This window comes from Myodes glareolus, chromosome 21 (assembly GCF_982192425.1).
Source record: "Myodes glareolus chromosome 21, mMyoGla1.1, whole genome shotgun sequence".
In the NCBI taxonomy this organism is placed as follows: domain Eukaryota; kingdom Metazoa; phylum Chordata; class Mammalia; order Rodentia; family Cricetidae; genus Myodes; species Myodes glareolus.
In genome coordinates this window covers 15,331,874-15,346,008 of record NC_142046.1, presented here as the reverse complement: position 1 = coordinate 15,346,008, position 14,135 = coordinate 15,331,874, and the positions used below count along the sequence as shown (strand labels likewise).

Below are 14,135 nucleotides of genomic sequence, written 5' to 3'. Positions count from 1 at the left end.
CGGAAAGCACCGCCCCTAGTCGGACGGTGCGCGGTCACGTGGCCCCGGCGTATGGGGGCGGGGCTGGGACGCGCGCGCGAAGATGGCGGCTGCCGCCGGTGGGCCGTGTGTGAGGTGCGGAGTGGGGCGCGGCGGCGGCGGGGGTGGCCGTGCGGTGCCGGGTGGGCGCAGGGCGGGAGTTGGAAACAGGATTCTGCGGCAGTGGAGGAAACGAGCCCAGGCTGGGTGGACGGACTCCCCCCGGGGCGGCAGTTAGATCCAAACCGTCCCCGCTCGCGGGGCTGAAGACACTTCTGGAGCGGGCCGATTGCTCTCCCTTCCCTTTCCGCGATCTCTATGCCTCATGTCTCCCCACGCTCCCGCGCTTCCTCCACCACGCTCCCCGTAAGCACTGCTGGACATCTCGGGGTCGCCTGGAAGACACCCCCACTCCCGAGCCCCGCCGTAGTGTCCCCGCGCCCTGCCCCGCCTCGTGTGTGCCTTGCCCACGCCGTGGGTTCTTTCCGCGGGCATCCTTAGTTCCCGCCTTTTATTTTTGGCTAATGCCTGTATTGATTAAATCAGCAGACATGCCTTTATCTTCCAAGCGATTCCGGATGCTGTGCCAGTCTTCGGGCAAGGTGAATTGTTACTAAACAAACTCACGGTTCTCACTTAGGAGTGCTTGTTTTGTTTTGAGGCTAGGTCTCTTGTACCACGGGCAGGCCTTGAACTCCTGTCCTCTTGCCTTTGCCTTCTTAGTGCGGAAATTACGGACATGAATTACGAGCCTTGCTTGCCTTTCTTTAAAGAGCGCTTACTAGCGCCAGATCCTGGGAAAGTGCCTTGCATGCCTTATCTCATTCATTCCTCACAAGTAGGAGAGAGGCGCCTCCTGTTACACACGACACAGAAGTCCGATTCACGCGGTAGTTCCCCTCGTCTGCCTCTCGTGATAATCCTCAGGAGGATTCGGATGGAAGGCTATCAGACTAAAACCATAACCAGGCCTCTGTGCTCAGTACATCTTCCACATTGTGGAAGACGAGACAACCCACTCCTAAAACTTAAACAAAGCTCTCACCTGGAACTGACTCTGCTAGCTTTATTTGGTCTTGTTTCCCGATGAATTCTTAAACACGCAGACATCCATGTAAACATCTCCCACATTGCCTGTCTTTCTCTCCATCAGCCTCATGGCCTTCCAGTGGTAAGATTTCCTTTGCAGAGTCCTGTGGAGAAGATGCGATCCTTGGGAGGGCCAGTTTCCTCCCTTCCCTCTGCTGTTTCGTCCTAGCCCTTGTAGCCTCCGCTCTGGGTACATATTTGTATGAAACTTTGAAAAAAATGATTTTTTTTCCAAAGGAAAGGAAAATTTTGGCTTGCGGACAGACTTTCATCATGTTGAGGATCATACCAAACCCATCCTTGAGGATGGACTTTGACTGATCGTATTTATCTTATTTTTATTTTGGGGTCCTAGGAGGTCACACCCAGGGCCTCAGGAATGCTAGGCAAGCACTCTGCTACTGAGCCACAGCCTGGGGGTGCTAGCGGTAGAATTCTAGGCACTTGCCTTGGCGTGTTATACGAGAGTGACTTTTAGCATTGGCAAGCATGCTCCCTAGCCGTGGGGAATAGTGGTCTCTATTTGAAAACCTGAAATGTGGCCAGGAAAACGTCCCTTGTGTTCCTTCTGCATATCGGTTTGTAGCTGACCTTAGAAGTCACTTTTCCATTTCAAGCTCCGTCTTTTCCAAATGGGAATCCTTGAATCTTTTGTGGGTTCAGGTGTGTGCCTGTGGAGGCTGTTGGGTGTCTTTCTTAGGTCTCTGTTTTACCGAGCCGGGGCTGGAGCTTGCTGCTTCAGCTTGTCTAGCAAGCCATCTTAGACTCGGCTTCCCCAGTCTCCTTGTGAGCATTAGGATTACTGGGCTCTCATTCCTGTCTGGTTTTCATGTGGCGCCAGGGATCTGAGTCGTTTTCCCTGGGGGTGCCTTATGGAGCTATCTCAGTGCTGTGTTGTTCTTTTAGAGGCTTACTGAAGTGAGTGCAGCCTGTGTTCTGTGTGTGACCTAGGCTTGGTCTGGCAGTATAACCCGCCTGCCTCAGCCTTTCTGCTGCTGCAGCTGTAGGCGTGTGCGTAGGACGTGGCCCTGGGGCAACCACTCAGGAGCTTATGACAGTCGCTCAGAATTCGGCTGAAAGTTGGTTTGAATATTGGCATTTTGAGTCTCTTGTGTTTGTGGAAGTCTGAGTGGTGCAAGTGTGTGAAAAAAGTAAAGCCACTGTTTGAAAAGCCATCGCTATTGCTATTGCTATTGCTGGGCCCAGTGTGGTGATGCACACATTTAATCCCAGCAAAGGCAGGCTAGAGCTAAACAGTAAAACTCTCGCAAAAAAGTTAAAAGCTGGGGCGTGAGAGAAAACCGTGGTGCAGAGGTTAAGAGTGCTGACTGCTCTACCAGAGGTCCTGAGTTCAATTCCCAGTACCCACAGGGTGGCTCACAGCCATCTGTAATGAGATCTGGAGCCCTCCTCTGGCATACAGGCATGCATGCAGGCGGAACACTATAAATACATTTTTTAAAAGTTAAAAGCTATTGCTGCTAAACTTATTCCTAGTTTACAAGAGAACTGTGCAGCTCCTCTGGAGTCAGGTAGACAACAGCTACATTTATTTCTATGTACAGTGTAACTTTCTCAAAGGGACTGTTTCCATTAGAGTAACGTGGCTCGCTCAGCGTTCTCTCCATTTGGACTCTGATTATTCTTTATATTTCTTTCTTTTTTTTTTTGATTTTTGAGACAGGGTTTCTCTGTAGTTTTTGGTGCCTGTCCTGGAACTAGCTCTTGTAGACCAGGCTGGCCTCAAACTCACAGAGATCCGCCTGCCTTTGCCTCCCAAGTGCTGGGATTAAAGGCGTGCGCCACCACCGCCCGGCTATTCTTTATATTTCATCTAAAAGTTTCCTTTAAACATTTTTTTTCTTGAGCATTTTATTTATTGTTTCTATGAGCATTTTGCTTGCATGTTTGTGCATCACTCTGTGTAGTGCCTTGGAATTAGAATTACACTTTGTGGTGCTGGGAATTTAACCTGGGTTCTCTAAGAGCAGCCAAATGCAGCCTAAGTTTTTGTGCACCAGGTGTGATAGCGCCCACAGAGGCTGAAGAAGGCATTGATTCATCTAGAACTGGCAGTTGTTGTTGTGCCAAACATAACTGGACTGTTTTTGGACTACCAGCTCCTGAATAGAATGGAGGCTTTTTTTGATTTTAATTAATTAATTTATTTATTTTGGTTTTTTGAGACAGGGTTTCTCTGTAGCTTTGGAGCCTGTACTGGAACTAGCTCTTGTAGACCAGGCTGGTCTCGAACTCACAGAGATCCGCCTGCCTCTGCCTCCCAAGTGCTGGGATTAAAGGCGTGCGCTGGAGGCTTTTTATTAATCATGAAAGCTTGGCCTTATCTTAGGCTTGTTCCCAACTAGCTCTTAAAACTTAACCAATTTATATTAATCTACGTTCTGCCATGTCCGACTTCCTCCACATCTGACTGGCAATTCACCTGCACCTCCAGTTCTTCCTATTTCTCTCCAGAAGTCCCACCTATTCTCTCCTGCCTAGCTATTTAGCTTTTTATTAAACTGATCATAATGTGCCTTAGGCAGATGAGGAAGGACAAAGACACATCTTTGTACAATGCACAGGAAGATTATCAGATTATCTCAACAAGTTGTGAGTTGCTTTATGTGGTGTTGAAAACTAAACCCAGGTCCTCTGCAAGAGCAGTAATTGCTCTCAACTGAGCCATTTCTCCTGCTCTTATTTACTATTTTATTATAGTGTGTGTGTGCCGGTCAAAGGACAACTCTGGAAAGTTGGTTCTCTCCTTTCATCTTAATGTGGATTCCAGGGTTGACAAAGTCAGGTTTCCAGGCTTGTGTGGCAAGTGTTTGTGCCCACTGAGACATCTGCTGGTCCTCTGCCTCTTAGAAATAAAATTCTGTGTTGTTTCCTCGAACTTTAGATTAATGACCTATATGTTTGCTTATTTTTACATTTACTTATTTATTGTATCTATGTGGGTGTCTGTTTGCTGAGGAGTGCAAGTGGGGACAACTTGGTTGTCCTCCCTTCACTATGTGGGAGGGTCTTGGGGATTCAATTCATCAGGTTTAGTGATAGGCACATTTACCTACTGAGCCATCTTGTTGGCTCATCAATGTATTAAAAAAAAACAACAAACTTCTCGTGTGTGTGTGTGTGTGTGTGTGTGTAGATGTAGGAGAGAGTATGAGTGTGGCACCATGGCAGGTGGCCAGAGGACACTTTTGTGAGTCAGTTCTCTTCCACTGTGGGGTCTAGGGGTTGAGCACAGGTTACAAGGCTTTTGCAGTAAGAACTGTACATTGCCAGCCCAGTCAGTACATTTTTAAATCTCCCCCGCCCCTAGACAGGGTTTTTCTCTAGCTTTGGATTTGGAGGCTGTCCTGGAACTGGATCTGTAAACCAGGCTGGCCTTGAATTTAGAGATCCTCCTGTCTTTGTCTCCCTACTGCTGGGATTAAAGGTGAGCACCACAGCCTGGCTGTTTTTTAAAAATTTTATCTTTGAAGCTAGATACTTGATTTCAGTGACTTAGTTTCTCCCCTGTAGGATATAGGTAGAAGCTGTTCCTTTCCTGATCCCTCAGGTTGGATGTGCCAGTACCAGCCTCCTCTGGTGTGGCTGCACATTCCTTCACTTGCCAGTGGGAGATAGTCTTCCTTCCTGAGCCAGTTTCTGTGCCTTCTCTAATTATGTGTGTGCGTTCTCCCCTAGAGTCTGTCATTGTTAGCTATCTTCCCTATAGTACTTACTGATTATGTAATGTGATGTTCTGTGACAGACTTCCTGGGAAGAGGCTCCACATACATCTCTACTCACCCTGGGAAGGGAACGACAGCACACCAAAATGATGATTGCACCAAAGTCCAGTTTGATGAATAAATGAGTTTTTATTGACATTACTTAGCAGGAGTGCGAGTGAGGGATTACTTACAAGGAATAGGGATAATGCAAAATCATCTGAAAAACCAGATGGTGGTGGCACATATCTTTAATCCAAGCACTTGGGAGGCAGAGAAGGCAGATATCTGAGTTCAAGGCCAGCCTGGTCTACAGAGGGAATTCCAGGACAGCCAGGGCTATACAGAGAAACCTTGTATCAAACCAAAAACACACAAAAAATTAAAGCAGCTTTGTTTAGCTTTTTTCCTGACCATTACCAATAACAACTTGTAACTAAGTCCCCTAAACAATGACAAGCATCCATAACCCAACAAATGACCAAAAACCACCCATTCCCTCTCTTGAGAATGCAGGTGTTGTGTTCTCTAGACTGCTTCCTGTTGTCTGAGGATGACAGCATCTTTAGGGGACCTTGAGAAAATTGAAATAATGGTCATGTCCTGGGAGAGCTAGTTGTGTTATTTTTCATTTAGTCTCTGTGATGGGGCAGTGGAGAACTCACCTGCTGTGAGACTGGACTGTCCCAGCCAGTAGCCTTGAAGTTTTCCGGGATGCAGAATTTTGAAGAAATTGTAGCAGAGGCATTTTTAGAGGCCGGATCACCTGGGCTACTTGACTTTTAGTGTCTCTGGTTCTTATTTTCTGAAAACACACAAACTTTTAAAGGTGACATATATTAACACAATATAGAATGTGTGGTGTGCACAAATCAGCTAAAGATGATGTTCTGTTTTATGTTTGAGTAGGTAAAAGGCATCTGTCAGTGTTTTAAGTCTGTTTGGACTGCATCTCCAAACTGTAATGTAGTAAGTCATGAGGACTCTGACCAACAAGATTTATCATGTCTCATCCAGTCTCAGAGCCATGTGGAAGGGTCAGTATGCACATCACCTGTCTTTACTGTCTTCCTCCCTCATGTCTGTAGCCAAGATCCTCAGGAGGTCTCCCCCAGTCAAATGTGATCTTTATTAATTTTGAAGAATCCTATGGAAACAAAGGCATAATCTCTCCTAAAGCAACACATATTTTTTTTAAAAAATATTATGTATACAATATTCTGTCTGCGTGTATGCCTGAAGGCCAGAGGAGGGCACCAGACCTCATTACAGATGGTTATGAGCCATCATGTGGTTGCTGGGAATTGAACTCAGGACCTTTGGAAGAGCAGCCAGTGCTCTTAGTCACTGAGCCATCTCTCCAGCCCCAACAACACATTTTTTTTACTTCCATTTTAAAGTTAAGACATCCCTAAAGTATATAGGCTGATTTAATTCAGCAATCCCTTCCACAATTCAGTGTCTCTCAGCAGTTTTTTTTTTCCATTATCATTTAAAAAATAAAAATCAATGAAGCACCATACTGGATCCAGGCACCCTAAGTATTTCCCATCTTTATGTGCCTTTTAAAATTTTTTATATTAAAGACTTTATTTTTTAATTATTTTTTTATTTTATGCACGTTGGTGTTTTGCCTGTATGTAGTATGTCTGTGTGAGGATGCCAGATGAAACCTGAGTAACAGACAGCTATCAGCTGCAATGTGGGTGCTGGAGTTTGAACCTGGGTCCTCTGGAAGAGCAACCAGTGCTTCCAACCACCGAGCCATCTCCTCAGCCTGAAATTTTATTGTTTTTAAACTATTTTTTTCTATGACTGTTAATACTCATTTTCTTTGCTTTCTTCGGCACCTAAGGACCTTTTAAAGCATACTATGTACCTTTCTAGAGGTTTTCTGGTCTGGAACTGGCTTTACTAAGTGCCTGTGTGAGACCAATCTTACATTGTTGGCGGTAGTTAGGCTCTCCTGTGTGCAGTTCTGGTGGCTGGCCCTGGGATCGCTGAGCACCTAGCCTCATGTTGGTGGGTACTGGTGGGAGCCGTGTTTACCATCCCAGCTCTGGGACGTTGCTGAGCCCACTTTTTAGAATCTTTGCAAGCAGCAGCCATAGGAGTCATTGAAGAGGCTGCAAGCCCAGGCAGAAAATGTGGCAGCTCCAACTGGCATGACTTCTCAGTCTGTGTGGACATACCACACATTGGATGCCAAGTATTGTAGTACTTTCTCACCGGGGCTGCCAACTCTAAAGTAATGACATGGAGACTTATAATTAATTATAAAAGCTCAGTTTTAGCTTAGGCTTGTCCCTAAGTAGTTCTTATAACTTAAATTAACCCATTTTTAATAAAACTCATATTTTAAATCTGTATTCTTCCACAAGGCTTGTTACCTTACCTCCATACTGCCCATCCATCCTTCTTCTGCATCTGATTACCTCACATTTTTCTTCCCAGAGTTCTCTAGCTGCCTGGAAGTCTCATCTATACTCTCCTGCCTAGCTATTGGCCAGTCAACTTTTTTTATTTTATCAATCACAGCAATACATCTTCACACAGAGTATAAATATCCCACAGCAGAGATGGCTCAGTGGTTAAGAGTACTGGCTACTCCTGCAGAGACCAGGGTTTGATGGCCAGTGTCTACACTGATGCTCACAATTGTTCGTAACTCCGGGTCCATGGGATCCAACACCTGTTTCTGGCCTCCTTGGGTATTACATGCAATGGTGCATAGATATATATGGTGCGTAGATAAACATGCAGACTAAACACCCATACATGTCAATAAAAATAAAAATCACATACATACAAGAAAAAATGATAGAATGCAACATTGTTTCATTTGTTTGAATAAGTAAAGAAGAAAGTTTATTAAACATTCTTATTTTTGAGACCAGCTCTCACTCTCCTAACTCTTCCTCCCAAGTGCTGGAATCACAGGTGTACATGTCCAGCCAAAACATCATGTTTGACACCTACCAAAATGATTATAATACAATATATTTGTCTCTTCTCTCTCTCTCTCTTTCTCTCTCTCTCTCTATCTATCTCTTTATCTCTATCTCTATCTAGGTGTTTTGGAACAGGGTTTCTCTGTGTAGCTTTGGAGCCTGTCCTGAAACTCGCTCTCTAGACCAGACTGGCCTCTGTCTCTTAAGTGCTTGGGATTAAGGTGTGCACCACCACCACCAACGCCTGGCTATAATATGGTTTTTATTTTTTAAATTTTATTTATTTATTTATTGTGCATGCACTATTCTGTCTGTGTGTATGTCTGAAGGCCAGAAGACTCATTACAAATGGTTGTGAGCCACCATGTGGTTGTCGGAAATTGAACTCAGGACCTTTGGAAGAACAGACAATGCTCTTAACCACTGAGCCATCTCTCCAGCCTTTAATATGGTTTTTATGATTGAGAAGTTTTGCTCTGTTTTTCTTTTCCTGTTTTTTTAACTTATTTTTTATTTAGCTTTACTTAAGGAATAATTAACAGAAATTACATATACTTAGAACATACAATATATTTTTATATCTCTTTAGTGTCAAGCAGAACAATATATCTCAGTGAGAATTTTTATTTCTGTTCCCTTCCCTCTTCTGTCTCGTTTGTTTGTAGCCTAGGCCAAACTTGAACTTGTCTCAGCTTGCTGAGTGTTGGAATTATACACATTTGCTATTGTGCTTAGCCTGAGAATTTTTATTTATTTATTTATTTTAAAAAAAATCTTAAGTCTGGCAGTGGTGTTGCATGTCTTTAATTCCAGAGGCAGAGGCAAGTGGGTCTCTGAGTTCGAAGTCAGCCTGGTTTGCAGAGCAAGTTCCAGGATAGCCAAGGATACGCAGAGAACTCTTACTTGACTCGCCCCCACCAAAAAAAAAATTGACATGTATATGTGTATGCCTATGTATGTCATCATGTGACGGGTATCCATGGAAGCCAGAAGACATTCGAATCTCCTGAATTTAGAGTTCCAGGCAGTTGTGGGCTGCTTGACATGGGGGTAAAACATCTCAGGCCCTCTGGAAGAGCCGCAAATACTCTTAACCATCTCTCCAGCTCCTCTTTTTATCTATTACAGGGTTATTATACCAGGCTGTCCTTGAATTTGTGTGGCTGAGAATGTCCTAGAACTCCTCGATCTCTGCCTCCAGTGCTAGGATCACAGGCATGATGCCCTCTGGTCTGGTTATGTGGTCCTGGGGATGGATAGAGAGAAGGGTTTGTGATTGCTGGACAAGTACTCCGTTCATTGAGCTACAATTCCTGCCACCGAGATTTAGACTTTTCAGAGAAACACTGACCCACAGCTTCATATGAAGCATGTCTTTTTCCTGCTAGCCAGCTTCCAAATAATGACACAGAAACTTATATTAGTTAGGAAAGCTCGGCCTTTAGCTTAGACTTATCTCAACTAGTTCTTAGAACTTAACCTATTTATATTAATCTACATTCTATCATATGGACCGCTCTTCTATCTTGTACCTACTGTTCCCTCTCTGTGGCTCCTGACTTCTCTTCTTCCCAGAGTTCTCTTTGCCCATAAGTCCTGCTTATAACTCTTACCTAGCTATTGGCCATTCAACTTTTTATTACACCAATCACAGAAAATAGATCTTCACATAGAGAACAAATACTCTACAACACTCATGCATGTTAGACATAGAGCAATTGCCAGTTTTAAAGAAAGCCCTGACTTTTCACATTGCTAAGTCAGGCTTGTCAAATAAGTGAGCCAAAGATAACTATGCCGTGACGAAAGGCATGAAAACTTTCAAAACATCACTAAATTTCTTCAGTGATCTTGTCTTTGTGTTATTATTTGAGGCTGGTTTGTTATCAGCATAAAGAGAAACATTTGTTCCAATAACTAGATCTAATCTGATTACTTTTGAGTTGTGAATGTTACCCTGTTATCAGAGAAAGATTATAGTGATTGCAGTGTGCTGGTGTGGGACTTGGCAGCTATGGATTTCTTAGGCACATTAACTGCTAGGAAAGATTTATAATTTTTTGGACGTGTTTAAGCCTCTTTGATGGGAAAATCCTGAATGATAGCTTTGACATACATGGCTCTAATACTTTGTGTTTTGTTTTATCTTGGGAATTTTTTTTTCTTTTTCTTTTTTTCTTTTTTTTTTTTGAGACAGGGTTTCCCTAACTTTGGAGCCCATCCTGGAACTCACTTTGTATGGTATCTAGTATAGACCAGGCTGACCTTGAACTTACAGAGATCTGCACACCTCTGCCTCTGGAGTGCTGGGATTAAAGGCTAAAGGTGTGTGTCATCACCGCTTGGTGTGTTTTAGTCTTAATAAGAAAAATAGTTTTCAGGGTTTTTTTTCCTTGAGTCTGTGGTGTGTATCTGTGCATGAATACATGTTCATGCCTGTGTAGACAGGTGGGTGTGTGTGGACTGATTGCAGCTTCCTTGATTATCTATGTTCCACTTTAATCATTGATGTAGAAGTTGAGTTGAATCCAGACACATCAGTGTGGCATGTTTTGCTAACCAGCTTGCTCTGGGCATCCTTTTTCTCTGCCATCTAAGTGCTGGAATTAGAGGTATCTGCTGCATGCACACGGGCACACGCACACTCGGCGCACACTTACATAGACTCTGGGGTCTGAACTCCCAACGTTGTGCTTGGTAGCAGATGTTTTATCCACTGAGCCATCTTCCCAGCCCAAGTTTTCCATTTTCATTTTTATTTTTTTGCATTTGTGTGTGTGTGTGTGTGTATTAATGAATGATTTCTCTAGCCCTTAGATTTTGTTTTTGAGCTAAAATCTCCTGTTTCCCAAGGTGACTAGCTTTAAATTTGCTACTTTTTATATGGCTTTAACTTCTCTAACTCTCAAATGCTGGGATTACTGTTGTGGACTACCACATCTGTATATGTAGTACTGGGATCAACCCGGGGCCTTATACATGCCAGGTAAGCACTCACCAATTGAGCTACATCTCCGTCTCTTTACAAAACTTCTAAAAACTGCAATTATTTGTTTATTTATTTTGTGCTTATATATATATATATGAATATGAAGACCAGAGGACACCTTCTGGATCTCTGCTATTGACAAGGTGTGACAGCAAGCACCGTCACTCACTGAGCCATCTCACCAGCCCATTGGTTTTTGTTGTTTGTTTGTTTGTTTCTGATGATGGGGTCTCTTATAGCTCAGATTAGCCTTGAACTCTATGGGATTGGATGTCTTTTTTGTTTGTTTTGGTTGTTTGAGACAGGGTTTCTCTGTGAAGCCCTAGCTATCCTGGAATTCACTCTGTAGACCATGACAATTTCAAACACACAGATTCGCCTGCCTCTGCCTACCAAGTGCTGGAACTAAAAGCATATGCATCACCACCACCTGGCGTTTTGGTTTGTTTTTAATGTACATTGGTGTGAGGATGTCAGATCTGGAACTGGAGTTACAGTTGTGGGTCCTGGGAATTGAACCCAGGTTCTCTGAAAGAGGAGATAGTGCTCTTAACTGCTGAGCCATCTCTCCAACTCCTGGATGTCTGTTTTTTATATACTGTCTGTGATTTGAAATTTGAAATATGAGACCTTGTCTCAAAAAGCCTAGTAATAATTTCAAATAATATTAATTTTAAAATTCTTTGTTCTTACATTTTATGTTTACTTTGAATATCAGATTTCTTTTTTTGTTTTTTTTTTTTTGTTTTTTTTTCGGGACAGGGTTTCTTTATATAGCCTTGGCTGTCTTGGAACTCTGCCTCCTTAGTGCCACCACTGTTTGACTGAATATCAGATTCCTTTAGCTTTTTTTTCCTTAAAAGAACAAAATTATGGGGCTGGAGAGACGACTCAGTGGTTAAGAGCACTGGCTGCTCTGCCAGAGGTCCTGAGTTCGATTCCCAGCAACCACATAGTGGCTTACAACCATTTGTAATGAGATCTGGTGCCCTCTTCTGGCCTACAGGGATACATGCAGTCAGAACACTGTAAAGATAATAAATAAATCTTTAAAAAAAAAAGAACAAAATTATCTCTGCTTTCTCATTTTTCAGGAGCAGCAGAGAACTCTGGACAATTATACTTGGAAGGTCGGCTCTTAGAGAACTGGTGAGTGACTGTGTTGAGGGGTTTTTAGGCCAACAGCGTTTATTACAAAAGACAAAACCAGAAAAACCCAAAATGGAGAGTTGTCTTCTTCTGTAGCTACTGAAATTTTCTAAGTCTGCCTCTGTTTGTACCACATCGATTGGTCTTCTGTAAAGATGCCCATGCTTTCGGTGAGGGTGCCTCCAGAGAGCTGCAGAGTCTACTGCCCAGGCTGAGGAAGGGCTGTCAGGCCTCTAGTCTCTTGCTTTCTGTTCTCTGTTTGCCGTTAGCTTCCAAGTCATAGAGACTGTGAATTCTAAAATATTTTCAAGTGTATGATCAGTGACAGGTGGTCCTTCAGCTTCTTACCCTTTGAGGAATATTTTGATCTTAGGATCTTACATTATGCCTTCATCTGGTAATTCTGCTTCTAGATGAATCCTTAGAGAAGGACATCTTAGAAAATGTTCTGTGCTCCGAGTACTCTGGGATAGACAGCATTCTACTACATACCAGGGCAGGGTGCATACTCTGCTAACTCCAGCCCACCAGAGACTGAGGGGATGGTCTCAAATTAGGACAAGCTTAGACTTCATAGTAAGACTGTCTCAAAAAAACAAAAACCAAATAATTAGAATTGGGCAAATGTTTAAGTGGCTACCTTTTTAAAAAGGATTACTTATTTTTATTTTATGTGTGTGAGTGTTTTGCTTGCATGTATGTATTTATGTAACATGCATGTCTAGTGTCCAAGGAGGCCAGAAGATGGTGTTTGATACCTTGGAACTGGCGTTACAGACAGTTGTTGGTTGCCATGTGGGTATTGGCATCTGACCTTAGTCTTCTGCAACAATAGTGAGTTCTTGTAGCTATCTCTCCTGCCCCTTGAGTGGCTACTTTAATCAGTTGAATGGTGTTTTTATTTGTAAGTTCATTACAAGAAAGTGATTTTACTTATTTATTGTTTGTTCGTTTATTTTGATGCAGGGTTTCTTTGTGTAACAGCCCTAGCTGTCCTGGAACTTGATTTGTAGAATGCTTTATTTTATGTGCATTAGTGTTTTGCTTTCATGTATGTCTGTATGAGGGTATCAGATTCCCTGAAATGGAGTTACAAACAATTGTGAGCTGCCCCGTGGGTGCTGGGAATTGAACCCAGATTCTTTGGAAGAGCAGCCAATGTTCCTAACTGCTGAGCCATCTCTCCAACTCCAAGAAGTGATTTTATTAAAGAGGAGGAAAAAAGACTTCCTGAATATCTTTTTAAAAGAATGACAAACATGATCTGTTATTTAGTAAAATATACAATCATTGGAAAGCCCCTTTATAAAGATTTCCATAAATGATGCTACAGTATTAGTTAAAAAAAAATTACAGAATTCTGTATTTACAATACTTTAAACCAATGGTTCCTAACCTTTCTAATGCTGCTACCCTTTAACACAGTTCTTCATGTTATGGTGATCCCCAACCATAAAATTATTTTTGTTGCTACATTATAACTAATTTTGCTACTGTTATGAATCATATTGTAAATAGCTATGTTTTCCAGTGGTCTTAGACAGCCCCTGTGAAAGGGTCATTTGAACCCCAAAGGGGTTGTGATCTATAGTTTGAGAACTGGTGCCTTAAGCTGTGGTGGAAACATTTCAAAGAGACACAAAGGAAAATGCAAAGTGTAGTGTGACCCTAAATCTGATTTAGGTTGCATTTGTGTAATTGCCTTGTTCTTTTGCAGAATCAGATTGAGGCAGAACTGAATAAATATTGGCAGCGGTTATTAGAAGGGCTTTCTTACTACAAACCTCCCAGGTATGGCTATTTTGTGTTTCTGGCGATGCCATTTCCCCAAGGACTGCAGCATAAATGAAACTGCCCTGTGTGCTTTTTAAATTGCTAGGCTAGTAGTAAATGAGTGAGAATGCTGTTTGGATATGAGTAGATGAGTCAGTACATTTTTTCCTGTCTGTTGAAGGAAAGGATAATTTCCTTCACAGTAATCATGTTGTCCTTTTCTTCTTTTTCTTTCAAGACAGCATTTCTCTGTGTAGTCCTGGCTGTCCTGGCACTCAATCTGTATGTCGACTAGGCTGGCCTCAAACTCAAGAGGTTTGCCTGTCTCTGGCTCCTGAGTGCTGGACTAAAGGCGTACACCACCATTACTCTCTTCAACGTGACCCTTTTTACTGCTTGTCTTATCCACTGTCCTCTGGAGAAAATGATATATTCTCCCAT

The 14,135-nt window shown here is 42.8% G+C and overlaps 1 protein-coding gene across 2 annotated transcripts in view; it reads left to right on the top strand.

Annotated features, from left to right (window-relative positions):
• Positions 1-45: 45 nt before the first annotated feature.
• The window catches only part of Nup188 (nucleoporin 188), a 57,661-nt gene continuing 43,571 nt past the window's right edge, over positions 46-14,135 (top strand). For both annotated transcript variants that reach the window (XM_048431963.3, XM_085681408.2), the window contains exons 1-3: positions 46-114; positions 11,867-11,921; positions 13,639-13,712. In XM_048431963.3, coding sequence (XP_048287920.3) covers positions 83-114; positions 11,867-11,921; positions 13,639-13,712 — 161 coding nt within the window. In that variant the 5' untranslated portion in view covers positions 46-82. The remainder of the gene's footprint in view (positions 115-11,866; positions 11,922-13,638; positions 13,713-14,135) is intronic.